Below are 20,949 nucleotides of genomic sequence, written 5' to 3'. Positions count from 1 at the left end.
GGCAGACCTATTCGTGGGGCATCTGGAGAACAGATTTAGCCCCAAGCTGCTAAACACCCCAGAGGAAAGGATTAAGATCCAGGAAGACATCACAAACCACTCGGATGACGACACGGACATTGCACTCAGACCCATTACATTGGCCGAGCTTAAACAAGAAATACAGGCGCTCGACCTGAACAAGGCTCCAGGTAGTGATAAGATAGATAACAAGTTGATAAGGATCCTCCCGACAAAGGCTCTCCTATATCTCTTGTTAATCTACAACGCCATCCTGAGGCTTGGCCACTACCCTACGCAATGGAGACATGCTGCCATTACTCTGATTCTAAAGCCGGGAAAGGACAGCGCGGAACTCTCATCATACAGGCCTATAAGCCTACTAACTGGCTTCTCCAAGATCCTTGAAAGGATGCTCCTAAACAGGCTATTCGACTTTCCCCTGTTTGCCAAAGCGATCCCTTCTCACCAATTTGGTTTCAGGAAGGAACACGGAACTGAACAGCAACTAGCACGAGTTACCAACTTCATACTAGACACCTACGAAAACAAACAATTCTGCTCCGCCGTCTTTATTGACATAGCAGAAGCATTTGACAAGGTCTGGCACACAGGTCTCCTAAGCAAACTGGTTAAAATCGTACCGAGCAAAATGTTCAGGGTCTTAAAAAGTTATTTACAAAATAGGACGTTTGTGGTAAACTGTTCAGATGGGTCCAAATCACGCCTGGGTAGAATCAATGCTGGAGTTCCCCAAGGTAGCAACTTAGGTCCTGTCCTATACTCCATCTTCTCCTCTGATATGCCCACACCAGAAACCGCCCAGGTCCCAAACTTCCTAAGATTCCCGGTTCCAAAAGTTCACAACATGATGCTAGCCACATACGCGGACGATACCATAATCCTTTCTAGGGCTGACCACCCATCGTCGGCGGCTAAGAAGAATGAAGTTTTTCTGCGGTCCTTTACAGCATGGGCAAACAAGTGGAACATCTCTGTCAATACTGCTAAAACGGCTCATGTAATCTTTACTCAAAGGAGTCTAACCCAACACAGAAACCTCACCATCAAACTGGAAAATAAAGCTATCCCACTGAGCAACAAGCAGGTATACCTCGGCGTTGTCCTGGATACTAAACTCAACCTTCTCTCCCACGTGAATCTACTTAGGAGCAAAGTGAGAGCTGCAGAGAAGCGTCTAGAATGGATTTTGGGAAGAGACAGCAAACTACAAAAGAACTGCAAGGTCCTGCTTATCAAACAGATCATCACCCCCATCTGGCAATACGCTATCGCGGTCTGGGGTGCGCTGGCCTCGAACACTTCCCTCCTCAGTATCCAGAGGGCACACAACAAAGCCATAAGAAAGACGGTGGGTGCAACCAGGTACACGAGGAACGACACTATCAGAAGCACATACAACATAAAAACAGCAGAGGAAATTTACGCTCAGGCCAGCAGCAGATTCGCAAACTCCCTTGTAGGGCACCAAAACCCTATGGCCAGAAAGATCCTGGAAGAGCCGCACATCCCGATAAGACTAGCGCTACGCAGACCAAGATACGTCACTCAACAGCGACTTTACTTCGACCCTCTCAGACGCCACCCTACTCCGATTGACGAGCTACCACTTCCACCAACTCCAGCCGAAGCAAGCACCATGAATTACTCCTTAGCTGAGCAGAAAGCAATCCGGGACTGCATACGACGGTATATCAGACACGGCCTCCCTACACTACTTCAGATACAAGACGAAGAACTCGAAAGAAAGGCAACAGAAAACGCTGAACGAGCGGCAACCGCGCCTAGATCTACTCCCAACCCACCACCCAGCAGACTTTGCGAAGGACAAATCAATGTACTCAAAAGAAAATACGTGCATGGTACTAACTCCCGTAGAGCTACAGCGGAACTGATCCGCGGACAATGCCTTGCAATCCAAAGGCTGATAATATCCGACTTCAGGGGCGAGGAGGAATATCTGGTACCAATAGAAGCCGAACAAACGCCCCTCCTAACCAACCTTCAAAGCTACCTGCAGACCTCAACCACGCCTTTCCCCACTACTGCTACTGCTACTGCCTCAACTACTACTGCCACTGCCACCACTACCACCGCTGCTGCTGCTACGACTCGCGAAGGAGAAGCGCACACACTCACAAGCTCTGAAACCCAACTCTTTGAAAATATGCGAGAAATCAAGAGAAAATTGCACCTTCTCGTTGAAGACGACCCCTTAACAGAAGCTAGCAGCAGCCCTACGGATATTGAAGTCAACATTGAAGAAGGACCCCCCCCTGCTACAACTCTCCAACACACAAACGCACTGCCGACAGCATCGCTATTCTCCTTTTTAACCTTTTTCAACAATGCACTACAAACGGAACAAATAACGCGCCCTAATACGGACCAACAATAATTATCATCACAGACCTAACTAAAGACATTACTAGCCTCTTCAAGGATCAAATATGGAACATAGGATAACTCACATAACTCCCAGAACCATGCTCTAGTGCTTCTGTGCGCCGCTGGGTGTCTCACTGCAGCCTCTCGTATGCAGCCTGCTAGCGCGCCCTGCACTGGGCTGCTTTCCGGACGAACATCAATTTGAAGATCCTAAGAGGGAGGGTACAATTAATATTTACTCATCTTAAAGGGAAATTATACAGAGCCCACTGCGAATTGAACAGGTCACAACTGACCCCACCTCCATCCTGGGCCTTGGTGGCTGTGCATGTTGGCAGTGTGGCACGGGTGAGCACTCCCGCAGTTGCAGCGAACTACTGATGTCGCTTGCTTGAGATCGGATGGACATCGGCGCTGCGCAAGGACCTATTTGCGCCTTCACCAAGAGGGCCTCGTGGCCCAATCCAGATTGGCCGAGCTCAGAAAAATTCCATCTTCCTCTGCGACTGGGGTGGCTGAATGCGATTGCGTCTGGAATCCGATGGGCGTTGCTGCCGGAGTCGCGACCCTCTGTGATTGATACACGAACGCAGCTGCTAAAGAAAACAAGGAAAACGGATAAAAAAAGTCGGTTAAAAGTCAGGTACACTCCCAGCTAAATAACATTTGGTTGATTCTTCTTTCCCACATTTTTGTCTTGAGATAACAGCTGACTAAGACAATAAAATACTAAAATACCAAAACACTAAAACGTAATCTGAAACGTAACAAACAACGCAAACGTAACCTGTAACGTAACAAACATCGCAAACGTAATCCGAAACGTAACAAACAACGCAAACGTAACCTGAAACGTAACAAACAACGCAAACGTAACCTTAAACGTAACAAACAACGCAAACGTAACCTGAAACATAACAAACAACGCAAACGTAACCTGAAACGTAATAAACAACGCAAACGTAATCGGAAACATAACAAACAACGCAAACATAATTTACCCCGACCAACCCAGACCTGGGTTACCTGAACGCGATCGCCGACTGGACTCTCATGGATGTTGCTGCCGGAATCACTGTCTGCTAATGATGCCTACTCGAATACACGTAGCTAATAAAAGCTGGGGAAAGGAAAAGTCGACTTCCAAATAACAGCTGATCAAGGCTACCAAAATACCAAAACGCAACCTGAAACGTAACAAACAACGCAAACGTATCGTACCTCTGCCACCAGACGTACTTAAGCCTACTGCTGTTCCCGAACTGAAACATAACAAACAACGTAAGTGTGGCACGTAAAAGGGACAAACAAACGTAAGAGTTCCCCACATACCACCATCTCACCACCATCCGGCCGCCAAACGCCAATCAACCGCCAAGATATCACAAGTGGCTTCAACAGCGCGCTTCAAAATTAAACTACACCGAAGATATTGAAATAGCCGCGTCGTATTAGAATTCCAATAGCCCGCGCTTCAAAGACCGTCGTGTAGCTATATCGCCGCGGCTCCCTGCCTACCACCTTTGACGCACTCCCGAGCCTCGGAAATTCGGCGCCGATGTGTACCAGCAACTGCTGGTGAGGTTTCTACCGTCTTCGACCCTGGGCGGCTGCTGGCGACCGACGACTGGATACCGGCATGGAGGTCCCAAACTACTGCAACGACGCTCATCCCAAAATGACATCAACGGCACTCACTCCAAGAGGACTACAACAACGCTCACCCCAAGACGACTGCAACTGCGAGGGAAGCCGCAGCTTATTAATTCTCCCACTTTGTTCTCTATTTGCTAGATAATTCTGCTGCGGCCGAATACCATCTAACCCCGGCGCACTACCGAGGCTTGGGGGTCCGACGTCGTTGTGTGACTGCAGCTGCTGAAGTGGACATCGCTTCCAGCTTGATCTGGGTCAACCGTGGTCGGCCGCCAATTGGACACTGGCGGGGCACGTAAGAGGGACGAGCGATCACGGGAGTTTTCCTAAACACCGACAACCAACCGCTTACTGCCATTTGCCTGCTGCAGCCCGCCTACTGCCAACTGCCAACCAGCCACCAACCAACAACAACAACAAGGACGTCAACGGCGAGGGACGTCACAATTCACTACCCTATTCTGTTTTGTTTTCTTCTCTCTCTCTCTGTTATAATATTATGCGAAAACCTACCTCTTGTCAGCTACATGACAGCAAAATAATGTTAAAACATCACAAGTCTTCTGTTATTGTTAACGTTAAATAATATTCATGTAAATTACTATAATAGTAATAAGGTGAATAAATTGACCAGCTCTGCCTCGGCAGGACTGATTTTTTTTTTTCATAAAAAAAAAAAAAAAAAAAAAAAAAAAAAAAAAAAAAAAAAAAAAAAAAAAAAAAAAAAAAAACCGCCAACACTAGCAACCCCGGCACCAGCAATGATACTCTCTCATGAATAGCAAACGTTTGCACATTGCCTTCTGGAACGCAGGTGGGCTGAGGAACAAACTGGAAGAGCTGGAAGTCTACGTCAATAACAACTCAATTGACGTCATGATGGTAGTAGAAGTACGAGCAGACCACACAAAACTAAACCTAAACATCCCGGGTTATTATTCCTACTTTACCAACAACCCTAACTCGTACAGAAAAGGAGGCACTGCCATCTACATCAGGGACAACATGAGGCATTCGGCACTAGAGCCAATCTCACTCGACTGCATACAAAGTACACCAATTGTCCTGCTCCCTGAGAGCAACAATAGAAAAGAGATGCTCATCCTTGCCCCAATATACTGCCCCCCCTCGTACCAATGGCAACCCGGTCACTTTAAACACCTTCTCAAACATCTGGGCAACCTGATAAGCGGTGAAACAAAGGTAATTGCCGGAGGGGACTGGAACGCGAAGCATATGTGGTGGGGCAACACCCGGTCTTGCAAAAGAGGCCAAGCCCTCTTCAAGACAATCCAGGCCCAAAAGAAATTCAACCTGCTAGCCACGGGAAGCCCCACCCACTATCCACATGATGCTAGAAAGCGACCTTCGGCAATTGACCTAGCAATATGCGCCGGAATCTCCCGCACGTGTTTAAAAACAAGCTCCACCCCTGAACTCAGTTCCGACCACCTTCCAATAAAGATAGACATAGCCACAGACCAAGAGTTCCTCATCACCAAACCCGGCGACAGAATAAGAGTCAATAACAAAGAGAGATTCGGTGATATATTGGAACGGAAGATACACTTGAACACCGAAATAAATAGCGACCTGGACATAGAGGATGCGGTTGACATCCTACTGAGAAACATACGAGAAGCGGCAGAGGCGGCAAGCCGGAACACAAATGACATAAGATACCCAAATAGACAGCGCAGAAGAGCAGGCCTTGACCATCATTACAATCTAGACGAACCTACCAGGGATTTACTTAACGAAAAGCGGAGACTAAAACAGGTCTTCAGGGACTTGGGCACAGCCGAGGCAGCCAAAAGATATAAAGCCGTCGAAAACCAACTACGAAAAGCCCTGACTAGACTTAAAGCCAATAATATAAATAGACAACTACAGGAAATAGATACCCAAGACAGGTACAAGCTACAAAAGCTGTGGAAAATTACTAACGCTCTAAAAAAGCAACCGCAGGCATGTCACCCCATTAAATACCGCACAGAAGGAGCTGACGGGGCACAGCAGATTAGATGGACCAAGACCATTTCTGAAAAGGCAGACCTATTCGTGGGGCATCTGGAGAACAGATTTAGCCCCAAGCTGCTAAACACCCCAGAGGAAAGGATTAAGATCCAGGAAGACATCACAAACCACTCGGATGACGACACGGACATTGCACTCAGACCCATTACATTGGCCGAGCTTAAACAAGAAATACAGGCGCTCGACCTGAACAAGGCTCCAGGTAGTGATAAGATAGATAACAAGTTGATAAGGATCCTCCCGACAAAGGCTCTCCTATATCTCTTGTTAATCTACAACGCCATCCTGAGGCTTGGCCACTACCCTACGCAATGGAGACATGCTGCCATTACTCTGATTCTAAAGCCGGGAAAGGACAGCGCGGAACTCTCATCATACAGGCCTATAAGCCTACTAACTGGCTTCTCCAAGATCCTTGAAAGGATGCTCCTAAACAGGCTATTCGACTTTCCCCTGTTTGCCAAAGCGATCCCTTCTCACCAATTTGGTTTCAGGAAGGAACACGGAACTGAACAGCAACTAGCACGAGTTACCAACTTCATACTAGACACCTACGAAAACAAACAATTCTGCTCCGCCGTCTTTATTGACATAGCAGAAGCATTTGACAAGGTCTGGCACACAGGTCTCCTAAGCAAACTGGTTAAAATCGTACCGAGCAAAATGTTCAGGGTCTTAAAAAGTTATTTACAAAATAGGACGTTTGTGGTAAACTGTTCAGATGGGTCCAAATCACGCCTGGGTAGAATCAATGCTGGAGTTCCCCAAGGTAGCAACTTAGGTCCTGTCCTATACTCCATCTTCTCCTCTGATATGCCCACACCAGAAACCGCCCAGGTCCCAAACTTCCTAAGATTCCCGGTTCCAAAAGTTCACAACATGATGCTAGCCACATACGCGGACGATACCATAATCCTTTCTAGGGCTGACCACCCATCGTCGGCGGCTAAGAAGAATGAAGTTTTTCTGCGGTCCTTTACAGCATGGGCAAACAAATGGAACATCTCTGTCAATACTGCTAAAACGGCTCATGTAATCTTTACTCAAAGGAGTCTAACCCAACACAGAAACCTCACCATCAAACTGGAAAATAAAGCTATCCCACTGAGCAACAAGCAGGTATACCTCGGCGTTGTCCTGGATACTAAACTCAACCTTCTCTCCCACGTGAATCTACTTAGGAGCAAAGTGAGAGCTGCAGAGAAGCGTCTAGAATGGATTTTGGGAAGAGACAGCAAACTACAAAAGAACTGCAAGGTCCTGCTTATCAAACAGATCATCACCCCCATCTGGCAATACGCTATCGCGGTCTGGGGTGCGCTGGCCTCGAACACTTCCCTCCTCAGTATCCAGAGGGCACACAACAAAGCCATAAGAAAGACGGTGGGTGCAACCAGGTACACGAGGAACGACACTATCAGAAGCACATACAACATAAAAACAGCAGAGGAAATTTACGCTCAGGCCAGCAGCAGATTCGCAAACTCCCTTGTAGGGCACCAAAACCCTATGGCCAGAAAGATCCTGGAAGAGCCGCACATCCCGATAAGACTAGCGCTACGCAGACCAAGATACGTCACTCAACAGCGACTTTACTTCGACCCTCTCAGACGCCACCCTACTCCGATTGACGAGCTACCACTTCCACCAACTCCAGCCGAAGCAAGCACCATGAATTACTCCTTAGCTGAGCAGAAAGCAATCCGGGACTGCATACGACGGTATATCAGACACGGCCTCCCTACACTACTTCAGATACAAGACGAAGAACTCGAAAGAAAGGCAACAGAAAACGCTGAACGAGCGGCAACCGCGCCTAGATCTACTCCCAACCCACCACCCAGCAGACTTTGCGAAGGACAAATCAATGTACTCAAAAGAAAATACGTGCATGGTACTAACTCCCGTAGAGCTACAGCGGAACTGATCCGCGGACAATGCCTTGCAATCCAAAGGCTGATAATATCCGACTTCAGGGGCGAGGAGGAATATCTGGTACCAATAGAAGCCGAACAAACGCCCCTCCTAACCAACCTTCAAAGCTACCTGCAGACCTCAACCACGCCTTTCCCCACTACTGCTACTGCTACTGCCTCAACTACTACTGCCACTGCCACCACTACCACCGCTGCTGCTGCTACGACTCGCGAAGGAGAAGCGCACACACTCACAAGCTCTGAAACCCAACTCTTTGAAAATATGCGAGAAATCAAGAGAAAATTGCACCTTCTCGTTGAAGACGACCCCTTAACAGAAGCTAGCAGCAGCCCTACGGATATTGAAGTCAACATTGAAGAAGGACCCCCCCCTGCTACAACTCTCCAACACACAAATGCACTGCCGACAGCATCGCTATTCTCCTTTTTAACCTTTTTCAACAATGCACTACAAACGGAACAAATAACGCGCCCTAATACGGACCAACAATAATTACCATCACAGACCTAACTAAAGACATTACTAGCCTCTTCAAGGATCAAATATGGAACATAGGATAACTCACATAACTCCCAGAACCATGCTCTAGTGCTTCTGTGCGCCGCTGGGTGTCTCACTGCAGCCTCTCGTATGCAGCCTGCTAGCGCGCCCTGCACTGGGCTGCTTTCCGGACGAACATCAATTTGAAGATCCTAAGAGGGAGGGTACAATTAATATTTACTCATCTTAAAGGGAAATTATACAGAGCCCACTGCGAATTGAACAGGTCACAACTGACCCCACCTCCATCTTGGACCTTGGTGGCTGTGCATGTTGGCAGTGTGGCACGGGTTGCACTCCCGCAGTTGCAGCGAACTACTGATGTCGCTTGCTTGAGATCGGATGGACATCGGCGCTGCGCAAGGACCTATTTGCGCCTTCACCAAGAGGGCCTCGTGGCCCAATCCAGATTGGCCGAGCTCAGAAAAAATTCCATCTTCCTCTGCGACTGGGGTGGCTGAATGCGATTGCGTCTGGAATCCGATGGGCGTTGCTGCCGGAGTCGCGACCCTCTGTGATTGATACACGAACGCAGCTGCTAAAGAAAACAAGGAAAACGGATAAAAAAAGTCGGTTAAAAGTCAGGTACACTCCCAGCTAAATAACACTTGGTTGATTTTTCTTTGCCACATTTTTGTCTTGAGATAACAGCTGACTAAGACAATAAAATACTAAAATACCAAAACACTAAAACGTAATCTGAAACGTAACAAACAACGCAAACGTAACCTGTAACGTAACAAACATCGCAAACGTAATCCGAAACGTAACAAACAACGCAAACGTAACCTGAAACGTAACAAACAACGCAAACGTAACCTTAAACGTAACAAACAACGCAAACGTAACCTGAAACATAACAAACAACGCAAACGTAACCTGAAACGTAATAAACAACGCAAACGTAATCGGAAACACAACAAACAACGCAAACATAATTTACCCCGACCAACCCAGACCTGGGTTACCTGAACGCGATCGCCGACTGGACTCTCATGGATGTTGCTGCCGGAATCACTGTCTGCTAATGATGCCTACTCGAATACACGTAGCTAATAAAAGCTGGGGAAAGGAAAAGTCGACTTCCAAATAACAGCTGATCAAGGCTACCAAAATACCAAAACGCAACCTGAAACGTAACAAACAACGCAAACGTATCGTACCTCTGCCACCAGACGTACTTAAGCCTACTGCTGTTCCCGAACTGAAACATAACAAACAACGTAAGTGTGGCACGTAAAAGGGACAAACAAACGTAAGAGTTCCCCACATACCACCATCTCACCACCATCCGGCCGCCAAACGCCAATCAACCGCCAAGATATCACAAGTGGCTTCAACAGCGCGCTTCAAAATTAAACTACACCGAAGATATTGAAATAGCCGCGTCGTATTAGAATTCCAATAGCCCGCGCTTCAAAGACCGTCGTGTAGCTATATCGCCGCGGCTCCCTGCCTACCACCTTTGACGCACTCCCGAGCCTCGGAAATTCGGCGCCGATGTGTACCAGCAACTGCTGGTGAGGTTTCTACCGTCTTCGACCCTGGGCGGCTGCTGGCGACCGACGACTGGATACCGGCATGGAGGTCCCAAACTACTGCAACGGCGCTCATCCCAAAATGACATCAACGGCACTCACTCCAAGAGGACTACAACAACGCTCACCCCAAGACGACTGCAACTGCGAGGGAAGCCGCAGCTTATTAATTCTCCCACTTTGTTCTCTATTTGCTAGATAATTCTGCTGCGGCCGAATACCATCTAACCCCGGCGCACTACCGAGGCTTGGGGGTCCGACGTCGTTGTGTGACTGCAGCTGCTGAAGTGGACATCGTTCCAGCTTGATCTGGGTCAACCGTGGTCGGCCGCCAATTGGACACTGGCGGGGCACGTAAGAGGGACGAGCGATCACGGGAGTTTTCCTAAACACCGACAACCAACCGCTTACTGCCATTTGCCTGCTGCAGCCCGCCTACTGCCAACTGCCAACCAGCCACCAACCAACAACAACAACAAGGACGTCAACGGCGAGGGACGTCACAATTCACTACCCTATTCTGTTTTGTTTTTTTTTTTCTCTCTCTCTCTGTTATAATATTATGCGAAAACCTACCTCTTGTCAGCTACATGACAGCAAAATAATGTTAAAACATCACAAGTCTTCTGTTATTGTTAACGTTAAATAATATTCATGTAAATTACTATAATAGTAATAAGGTGAATAAATTGACCAGCTCTGCCTCGGCAGGACTGATTTTCATATTAAAAAAAACAAGCAGGTATACCTCGGCGTTGTCCTGGATACTAAACTCAACCTTCTCTCCCACGTGAATCTACTTAGGAGCAAAGTGAGAGCTGCAGAGAAGCGTCTAGAATGGATTTTGGGAAGAGACAGCAAACTACAAAAGAACTGCAAGGTCCTGCTTATCAAACAGATCATCACCCCCATCTGGCAATACGCTATCGCGGTCTGGGGTGCGCTGGCCTCGAACACTTCCCTCCTCAGTATCCAGAGGGCACACAACAAAGCCATAAGAAAGACGGTGGGTGCAACCAGGTACACGAGGAACGACACTATCAGAAGCACATACAACATAAAAACAGCAGAGGAAATTTACGCTCAGGCCAGCAGCAGATTCGCAAACTCCCTTGTAGGGCACCAAAACCCTATGGCCAGAAAGATCCTGGAAGAGCCGCACATCCCGATAAGACTAGCGCTACGCAGACCAAGATACGTCACTCAACAGCGACTTTACTTCGACCCTCTCAGACGCCACCCTACTCCGATTGACGAGCTACCACTTCCACCAACTCCAGCCGAAGCAAGCACCATGAATTACTCCTTAGCTGAGCAGAAAGCAATCCGGGACTGCATACGACGGTATATCAGACACGGCCTCCCTACACTACTTCAGATACAAGACGAAGAACTCGAAAGAAAGGCAACAGAAAACGCTGAACGAGCGGCAACCGCGCCTAGATCTACTCCCAACCCACCACCCAGCAGACTTTGCGAAGGACAAATCAATGTACTCAAAAGAAAATACGTGCATGGTACTAACTCCCGTAGAGCTACAGCGGAACTGATCCGCGGACAATGCCTTGCAATCCAAAGGCTGATAATATCCGACTTCAGGGGCGAGGAGGAATATCTGGTACCAATAGAAGCCGAACAAACGCCCCTCCTAACCAACCTTCAAAGCTACCTGCAGACCTCAACCACGCCTTTCCCCACTACTGCTACTGCTACTGCCTCAACTACTACTGCCACTGCCACCACTACCACCGCTGCTGCTGCTACGACTCGCGAAGGAGAAGCGCACACACTCACAAGCTCTGAAACCCAACTCTTTGAAAATATGCGAGAAATCAAGAGAAAATTGCACCTTCTCGTTGAAGACGACCCCTTAACAGAAGCTAGCAGCAGCCCTACGGATATTGAAGTCAACATTGAAGAAGGACCCCCCCCTGCTACAACTCTCCAACACACAAACGCACTGCCGACAGCATCGCTATTCTCCTTTTTAACCTTTTTCAACAATGCACTACAAACGGAACAAATAACGCGCCCTAATACGGACCAACAACAATTATCATCACAGACCTAACTAAAGACATTACTAGCCTCTTCAAGGATCAAATATGGAACATAGGATAACTCACATAACTCCCAGAACCATGCTCTAGTGCTTCTGTGCGCCGCTGGGTGTCTCACTGCAGCCTCTCGTATGCAGCCTGCTAGCGCGCCCTGCACTGGGCTGCTTTCCGGACGAACATCAATTTGAAGATCCTAAGAGGGAGGGTACAATTAATATTTACTCATCTTAAAGGGAAATTATACAGAGCCCACTGCGAATTGAACAGGTCACAACTGACCCCACCTCCATCTTGGGCCTTGGTGGCTGTGCATGTTGGCAGTGTGGCACGGGTTGCACTCCCGCAGTTGCAGCGAACTACTGATGTCGCTTGCTTGAGATCGGATGGACATCGGCGCTGCGCAAGGACCTATTTGCGCCTTCACCAAGAGGGCCTCGTGGCCCAATCCAGATTGGCCGAGCTCAGAAAAAATTCCATCTTCCTCTGCGACTGGGGTGGCTGAATGCGATTGCGTCTGGAATCCGATGGGCGTTGCTGCCGGAGTCGCGACCCTCTGTGATTGATACACGAACGCAGCTGCTAAAGAAAACAAGGAAAACGGAAAAAAAAAAAGTCGGTTAAAAGTCAGGTACACTCCCAGCTAAATAACACTTGGTTGATTTTTCTTTCCCACATTTTTGTCTTGAGATAACAGCTGACTAAGACAATAAAATACTAAAATACCAAAACACTAAAACGTAATCTGAAACGTAACAAACAACGCAAACGTAACCTGTAACGTAACAAACATCGCAAACGTAATCCGAAACGTAACAAACAACGCAAACGTAACCTGAAACGTAACAAACAACGCAAACGTAACCTTAAACGTAACAAACAACGCAAACGTAACCTGAAACATAACAAACAACGCAAACGCAACCTGAAACGTAATAAACAACGCAAACGTAATCGGAAACATAACAAACAACGCAAACATAATTTACCCCGACCAACCCAGACTTGGGTTACCTGAACGCGATCGCCGACTGGACTCTCATGGATGTTGCTGCCGGAATCACTGTCTGCTAATGATGCCTACTCGAATACACGTAGCTAATAAAAGCTGGGGAAAGGAAAAGTCGACTTCCAAATAACAGCTGATCAAGGCTACCAAAATACCAAAACGCAACCTGAAACGTAACAAACAACGCAAACGTATCGTACCTCTGCCACCAGACGTACTTAAGCCTACTGCTGTTCCCGAACTGAAACATAACAAACAACGTAAGTGTGGCACGTAAAAGGGACAAACAAACGTAAGAGTTCCCCACATACCACCATCTCACCACCATCCGGCCGCCAAACGCCAATCAACCGCCAAGATATCACAAGTGGCTTCAACAGCGCGCTTCAAAATTAAACTACACCGAAGATATTGAAATAGCCGCGTCGTATTAGAATTCCAATAGCCCGCGCTTCAAAGACCGTCGTGTAGCTATATCGCCGCGGCTCCCTGCCTACCACCTTTGACGCACTCCCGAGCCTCGGAAATTCGGCGCCGATGTGTACCAGCAACTGCTGGTGAGGTTTCTACCGTCTTCGACCCTGGGCGGCTGATGGCGACCGACGACTGGATACCGGCATGGAGGTCCCAAACTACTGCAACGGCGCTCATCCCAAAATGACATCAACGGCACTCACTCCAAGAGGACTACAACAACGCTCACCCCAAGACGACTGCAACTGCGAGGGAAGCCGCAGCTTATTAATTCTCCCACTTTGTTCTCTATTTGCTAGATAATTCTGCTGCGGCCGAATACCATCTAACCCCGGCGCACTACCGAGGCTTGGGGGTCCGACGTCGTTGTGTGACTGCAGCCGCTGAAGTGGACATCGCTTCCAGCTTGATCTGGGTCAACCGTGGTCGGCCGCCAATTGGACACTGGCGGGGCACGTAAGAGGGACGAGCGATCACGGGAGTTTTCCTAAACACCGACAACCAACCGCTTACTGCCATTTGCCTGCTGCAGCCCGCCTACTGCCAACTGCCAACCAGCCACCAACCAACAACAACAACAAGGACGTCAACGGCGAGGGACGTCACAATTCACTACCCTATTCTGTTTTGTTTTTTTTTTCTCTCTCTCTCTCTCTGTTATAATATTATGCGAAAACCTACCTCTTGTCAGCTACATGACAGCAAAATAATGTTAAAACATCACAAGTCTTCTGTTATTGTTAACGTTAAATAATATTCATGTAAATTACTATAATAGTAATAAGGTGAATAAATTGACCAGCTCTGCCTCGGCAGGACTGATTTTCATATTAAAAAAAATAACCTGTAACGTAACAAACATCGCAAACGTAATCCGAAACGTAACAAACAACGCAAACGTAACCTGAAACGTAACAAACAACGCAAACGTAACCTTAAACGTAACAAACAACGCAAACGTAACCTGAAACATAACAAACAACGCAAACGTAACCTGAAACGTAATAAACAACGCAAACGTAATCGGAAACATAACAAACAACGCAAACATAATTTACCCCGACCAACCCAGACTTGGGTTACCTGAACGCGATCGCCGACTGGACTCTCATGGATGTTGCTGCCGGAATCACTGTCTGCTAATGATGCCTACTCGAATACACGTAGCTAATAAAAGCTGGGGAAAGGAAAAGTCGACTTCCAAATAACAGCTGATCAAGGCTACCAAAATACCAAAACGCAACCTGAAACGTAACAAACAACGCAAACGTATCGTACCTCTGCCACCAGACGTACTTAAGCCTACTGCTGTTCCCGAACTGAAACATAACAAACAACGTAAGTGTGGCACGTAAAAGGGACAAACAAACGTAAGAGTTCCCCACATACCACCATCTCACCACCATCCGGCCGCCAAACGCCAATCAACCGCCAAGATATCACAAGTGGCTTCAACAGCGCGCTTCAAAATTAAACTACACCGAAGATATTGAAATAGCCGCGTCGTATTAGAATTCCAATAGCCCGCGCTTCAAAGACCGTCGTGTAGCTATATCGCCGCGGCTCCCTGCCTACCACCTTTGACGCACTCCCGAGCCTCGGAAATTCGGCGCCGATGTGTACCAGCAACTGCTGGTGAGGTTTCTACCGTCTTCGACCCTGGGCGGCTGATGGCGACCGACGACTGGATACCGGCATGGAGGTCCCAAACTACTGCAACGGCGCTCATCCCAAAATGACATCAACGGCACTCACTCCAAGAGGACTACAACAACGCTCACCCCAAGACGACTGCAACTGCGAGGGAAGCCGCAGCTTATTAATTCTCCCACTTTGTTCTCTATTTGCTAGATAATTCTGCTGCGGCCGAATACCATCTAACCCCGGCGCACTACCGAGGCTTGGGGGTCCGACGTCGTTGTGTGACTGCAGCCGCTGAAGTGGACATCGCTTCCAGCTTGATCTGGGTCAACCGTGGTCGGCCGCCAATTGGACACTGGCGGGGCACGTAAGAGGGACGAGCGATCACGGGAGTTTTCCTAAACACCGACAACCAACCGCTTACTGCCATTTGCCTGCTGCAGCCCGCCTACTGCCAACTGCCAACCAGCCACCAACCAACAACAACAACAAGGACGTCAACGGCGAGGGACGTCACAATTCACTACCCTATTCTGTTTTGTTTTTTTTTTTTTTTCTCTCTCTCTCTGTTATAATATTATGCGAAAACCTACCTCTTGTCAGCTACATGACAGCAAAATAATGTTAAAACATCACAAGTCTTCTGTTATTGTTAACGTTAAATAATATTCATGTAAATTACTATAATAGTAATAAGGTGAATAAATTGACCAGCTCTGCCTCGGCAGGACTGATTTTCATATTAAAAAGGCCCATTTCTGTAAACCTTCGCAAAATTAAAATCAATGACATTAAAACGGTCATATTTTTTACTACCTTTAAAGCAATATATTTAAATGCAGATAACAACATAATCATCCCACAAGCCCATACAGGTATGCCATATCGAAATCCGAGTTATTTTGACCAAGTTATGGGCTTTTAAAGATGGAAAGAAGGACCATTTCTGTAAACCTTCGCAAAATTAAATTCAATGACATAAAAACAGTCAAATTTTTTACTACTTTTAAAGCTTTATATTTTAATGCAGATAACAACACAATCGTTCCACAAGCCCATAAAGGTATGCCATATCGAAATCCAAGTCCTTTTGACCAAGTTATGGGCTTTTAAATATGGAAAGAAGGCCCATTTCTGTAAACCTTCGCAAAATTATAATCAATGACATAAAGACGGTCATATTTCTTAATACTTTTAAAGCTATATATTTTAATGCAGATAACAACATAATCACTCCACAAGCCCATAAAGGTATGCCATATCGAAATCCTAGTCCTTTTGACCAAGTTATGGGCTTTTAAGGATGAAGAGAAGGCCCATTTCTGTAAACCTTCGCAAAATTAAAATCAATGACATTAAAACGATTATATTTTTTAATACCTTTAAAGCTATATATTTTAATGCAGATAACAACACAAACATTCCACAAGCCCATAAAGGTATGCCATATCGAAATCCAAGTCCTTTTGACCAAGTTATGGGCTTTTAAAGATGGAAAGAAGGCCCATTTCTGTAAACCTTCGCAAAATTAAAATCATTGACATAGAAACGGTCATTTTTTTACTACCTTTAAAGCTTTATATTTTAAAGCAGATAACAACATAATCATTCCACAAGCCCATAAAGGTATGCCATATCGAAGTCCGAGTTCTTTTGACCAAGTTATGGGCTTTTAAAGATGGAGAGAAGGCCCATTTCTGTAAACCTTCGCAAAATTAAAATCAATGACATAAAAGCGGTCATATTTTTTACTACCTTTAAAGCTATATATTTTAGTGCAGATAACAACATAATCATTCCACAAGCCCATAAAGGTATGCCATATCGAAATCGGAGTTATTTTGACCAAGTTATGGGCTTTTAAAGATGGAGAGAAGGCCCATTACTGTAAACCTTCGCAAAATTAAAATCAATGACATAAAAGCGGTCATATTTTGTAATACCTTTAAAGCTATATATTTTAATGCAGATAACAACACAATCATTCCACAAGCCCATTAAGGTATGGCATATCGAAATCCTAGTCCTTTTGACCAAGTTATGGGCTTTTAAGGATGAAGAGAAGGCCCATTTCTGTAAACCTTCGCAAAATTAAAATCAGTGACATTAAAACGATTATATTTTTTAATACCTTTAAAGCTATATATTTTAATGCAGATAACAACACAATCATTCCACAAGCCCATAAAGGTATGCCATATCGAAATCCAAGTCCTTTTGACCAAGTTATGGGCTTTTAAAGATGGAAAGAAGGCCCATTTCTGTAAACCTTCGCAAAATTAAAATCAATGACATTAAAACGGTCATATTTTTTACTACCTTTAAAGCTATATATTTAAAAGCAGATAACAACATAATCATCCCACAAGCCCATACAGGTATGCCATATCGAAATCCGAGTTATTTTCTCTAAAGCTATATATTTTTATGCAGATAACAACAAAATCATTTCACAAGCACATAAAGGTATGCCATATCGAAATCCGAGTTCTTTTGACGAAGTTATAGGCTTTTAAAGATGGAGAGAAGGCCCATTTCTGTAAGCCTTCGCAAAATTAAAATCAATGACAAAAAACGGTCATATTTTTGACCATCTTTAAAGCTATATATTTTAATGCAGATAACAACATAATCATTCCACAAGCCCATAGAGGTATGCCATATCAAAATCCGAGTTCTTTTGACCAAGTTATGGGCTTTTAAGGATGGAGAGAAGGCCCATTTCTGTAAACCTTCGCAAAATTAAAATCAATGACATAAAAACGGTCATATTTTTTACTACCTTTAAATCTATACATTTTAATGCAGATAAGAACATAATCGTTCCACAAGCCCATAAAGGTAGGCCATATCGAAATCCAAGTCCTTTTGACTAAGTTATGGGCTTTTAAAGATGGAAAGAAGGCCCATTTCTGTAAGCCTTCGCAAAATTAAAATCAATGACATAAAAACGGTCATATTTTTTTCTACCTTTAAAGCTATATATTTTAATGCGGATAACAACATAATCATTCCACAAGCCCATAAAGGTATGCCATATCGAAATCCGAGTTCTTTTGACCAAGTTATGGGCTTTTAAAGATGGAGAGAAGGCCCATTTCTGTAAACCTTCGCAAAATTATAATCAATGACATAAAAACGGTCATATTTTTTAATACTTTTAAAGCTATATATTTTAATGCAGATAACAACTTAATCACTCCACAAGCCCATAAAGGTATGCCATATCGAAATCCTAGTCCTTTTGACCAAGTTATGGGCTTTTAAGGATGAAGAGAAGGCCCATTTCTGTAAACCTTCGCAAAATTAAAATCAATGACATTAAAACGATTATATTTTTTAATACCTTTAAAGCTATATGTTTTAATGCAGATAACAACACAATCATTCCACAAGCCCATAAAGGTATGCCATATCGAAATCCAAGTCCTTTTGACCAAGTTATGGGCTTTTAAAGATGGAAAGAAGGCCCATTTCTGTAAACCTTCGCAAAATTAAAATCATTGACATAGAAACGGTCATTTTTTTACTACCTTTAAAGCTATATATTTTAATGCAGATAACAACATAATCATTCCACAAGCCCATAAAGGTATGCCATATCGAAATCCGAGTTCTTTTGACCAAGTTATGGGCTTTTAAAGATGGAGAGAAGGCCCATTTCTGTAAACCTTCGCAAAATTAAAATCAATGACATAAAAGCGGTCATATTATGTAATACCTTTAAAGCTATATATTTTAATGCAGATAACAACATAATCATTCCAAAAGCCCATAAAGGTATGCCATATCGAAATCCGAGTCCTTTTGACCAAGTTATGGGCTTTTAAGGATGAAGAGAAGGCCCAGTTCTGTAAACCTTCGCAAAATTAAAATCAATGACATTAAAACGATTATATTTTTTAATACCTTTAAAGCTATATATTTTAATGCAGATAACAACACAATCATTCCACAAGCCCATAAAGGTATGCCATATCGAAATCCAAGTCCTTTTGACCAAGTTATGGGCTTTTAAAGATGGAAAGAAGGCCCATTTCTGTAAACCTTCGCAAAATTAAAATCATTGACATAGAAACGGTCATTTTTTTACTACCTTTAAAGCTATATATTTTAATGCAGATAACAACATAATCATTCCACAAGCCCATAAAGGTATGCCATATCGAAATCCGAGTTCTTTTGACCAAGTTATGGGCTTTTAAAGATGGAGAGAAGGCCCATTTCTGTAAACCTTTGCAAAATTAAAATTAATGACATAAAAGCGGTCATATTTTGTAATACCTTTAAAGCTATATATTTTAATGCAGATAACAACATAATCATTCCAAAAGCCCATAAAGGTATGCCATATCGAAATCCGAGTCCTTTTGACCAAGTTATGGGCTTTTAAAGATGGAGAGAAGGCCCATTTCTGTAAACCTTCGCAAAATTAAAATCAATGACATAATAGCGGTCATATTTTTTACTACCCTTAAAGCTATATATTTTAATGCAGATAACAACATAATCATTCCACAAGCCCATTAAGGTATGGCATATCGAAATCGGAGTTATTTTGACCAAGTTATGGGCTTTTAAAGATGGAAAGAAGGCCCATCTCTGTAAACCTTCGCAAAATTAAAATCAATGACATAAAAGCGGTCATATTATGTAATACCTTTAAAGCTATATATTTTAATGCAGATAACAACATAATCATTCCACAAGCCCATTAAGGTATGGCATATCGAAATCGGAGTTATTTTGACCAAGTTATGGGCTTTTAAAGATGGAAAGAAGGCCCATTTCTGTAAACCTTCGCAAAATTAAAATTAATGACATTAAAACGGTCATATTTTTTACTACCTTTAAAGCTATATATTTAAAAGCAGATAACAACATAATCATCCCACAAGCCCATACAGGTATGCCATATCGAAATCCGAGTTATTTTCTCAAAAGCTATATATTTTTATGCAGATAACAACAAAATCATTTCACAAGCACATAAAGGTATGCCATATCGAAATCCGAGTTCTTTTGACGAAGTTATAGGCTTTTAAAGATGGAGAGAAGGCCCATTTCTGTAAACCTTCGCAAAATTAAAAACAATGACAAAAAAACGGTCATATTTTTGACCATCTTTAAATCTATATATTTTAATGCAGATAACAACATAATCATTCCACAAGCCCATAGAGGTATGCCATATCAAAATCCGAGTCCTTTTGACTAACTTATGAGCTTTTAAAGATGGAAAGAAGGCCCATTTCTGTAAACCTTCGCAAAATTAAAATCAATGACATAAAAACGGTCATATTTTTTTCTACCTTTAAAGCTATATATTTTAATGCGGATAACAACATAATCATTCCACAAGCCCATAAAGGTATGCCATATCGAAATCCGAGTTCTTTTGACCAAGTTATGGGCTTTTAAAGATGGAGAGAAGGCCCATTTCTGTAAACCTTCGCAAAATTATAATCAATGACATAAAAACGGTCATATTTTTTAATACTTTTAAAGCTATATATTTTAATGCAGATAACAACTTAATCACTCCACAAGCCCATAAAGGTATGCCATATCGAAATCCTAATCCTTTTGACCAAGTTATGGGCTTTAAAGGATGAAGAGAAGGCCCATTTCTGTAAACCTTCGCAAAATT

The 20,949-nt window shown here is 44.3% G+C and overlaps 1 protein-coding gene and 3 long non-coding RNA genes across 6 annotated transcripts; 3 read left to right on the top strand and 1 right to left on the bottom strand.

Annotated features, from left to right (window-relative positions):
* Nucleotides 1-2,401: 2,401 nt before the first annotated feature.
* Nucleotides 2,402-12,860, bottom strand: LOC119559357. Of its 3 annotated transcripts, XM_037872404.1 has the most exons (6): nucleotides 12,463-12,860; nucleotides 12,245-12,371; nucleotides 8,824-9,118; nucleotides 8,606-8,732; nucleotides 2,671-3,005; nucleotides 2,402-2,619 (listed from the first exon to the last, which is right to left on the bottom strand). In XM_037872404.1, the coding sequence occupies exons 1-4, from the start codon at nucleotides 12,466-12,468 to the stop codon at nucleotides 8,681-8,683; spliced, it is 480 nt and encodes a 159-aa protein (XP_037728332.1). In that variant the 5' UTR covers nucleotides 12,469-12,860; the 3' UTR covers nucleotides 2,402-2,619; nucleotides 2,671-3,005; nucleotides 8,606-8,680. The 3 variants fall into 3 exon arrangements, with proteins under 3 accessions (XP_037728332.1, XP_037728334.1, XP_037728333.1); XM_037872406.1 differs by lacking the exons at nucleotides 2,402-2,619; nucleotides 2,671-3,005 and having other exon boundaries at nucleotides 8,784-9,118; XM_037872405.1 differs by lacking the exons at nucleotides 2,402-2,619; nucleotides 2,671-3,005 and having other exon boundaries at nucleotides 8,793-9,118.
* LOC119559359 lies at nucleotides 9,465-10,853 on the top strand. The gene is made up of 2 exons (XR_005220750.1): nucleotides 9,465-9,803; nucleotides 10,317-10,853. It is a non-coding gene; the product is annotated as an uncharacterized LOC119559359 (long non-coding RNA).
* A 245-nt stretch (nucleotides 12,861-13,105) lies between the features above and the next one.
* Nucleotides 13,106-14,498, top strand: LOC119559355. The gene is made up of 2 exons (XR_005220748.1): nucleotides 13,106-13,444; nucleotides 13,958-14,498. It is a non-coding gene; the product is annotated as an uncharacterized LOC119559355 (long non-coding RNA).
* A 162-nt stretch (nucleotides 14,499-14,660) lies between these two features.
* LOC119559356 lies at nucleotides 14,661-16,048 on the top strand. Its single transcript, XR_005220749.1, has 2 exons — nucleotides 14,661-14,996; nucleotides 15,510-16,048. It is a non-coding gene; the product is annotated as an uncharacterized LOC119559356 (long non-coding RNA).
* Nucleotides 16,049-20,949: the final 4,901 nt, after the last annotated feature.

Source organism: Drosophila subpulchrella, unplaced genomic scaffold (assembly GCF_014743375.2).
Source record: "Drosophila subpulchrella strain 33 F10 #4 breed RU33 unplaced genomic scaffold, RU_Dsub_v1.1 Primary Assembly Seq226, whole genome shotgun sequence".
NCBI classification, from domain to species: domain Eukaryota; kingdom Metazoa; phylum Arthropoda; class Insecta; order Diptera; family Drosophilidae; genus Drosophila; species Drosophila subpulchrella.
This window is presented reverse-complemented; position numbering and strand designations above follow the sequence as displayed.

Coding starts and splice junctions, on each gene's coding strand:
- LOC119559357 (XM_037872404.1), bottom strand. Junction 9,119..12,244: donor AGCATGGTTCTGGGAGTTAT/GTGAGTTATCCT, acceptor TGTTTTCTTTAG/CAGCTGCGTTCGTGTATCAA. Junction 8,733..8,823: donor CACCAAGGTCCAAGATGGAG/GTGGGGTCAGTT, acceptor CCTCCCTCTTAG/GATCTTCAAATTGATGTTCG.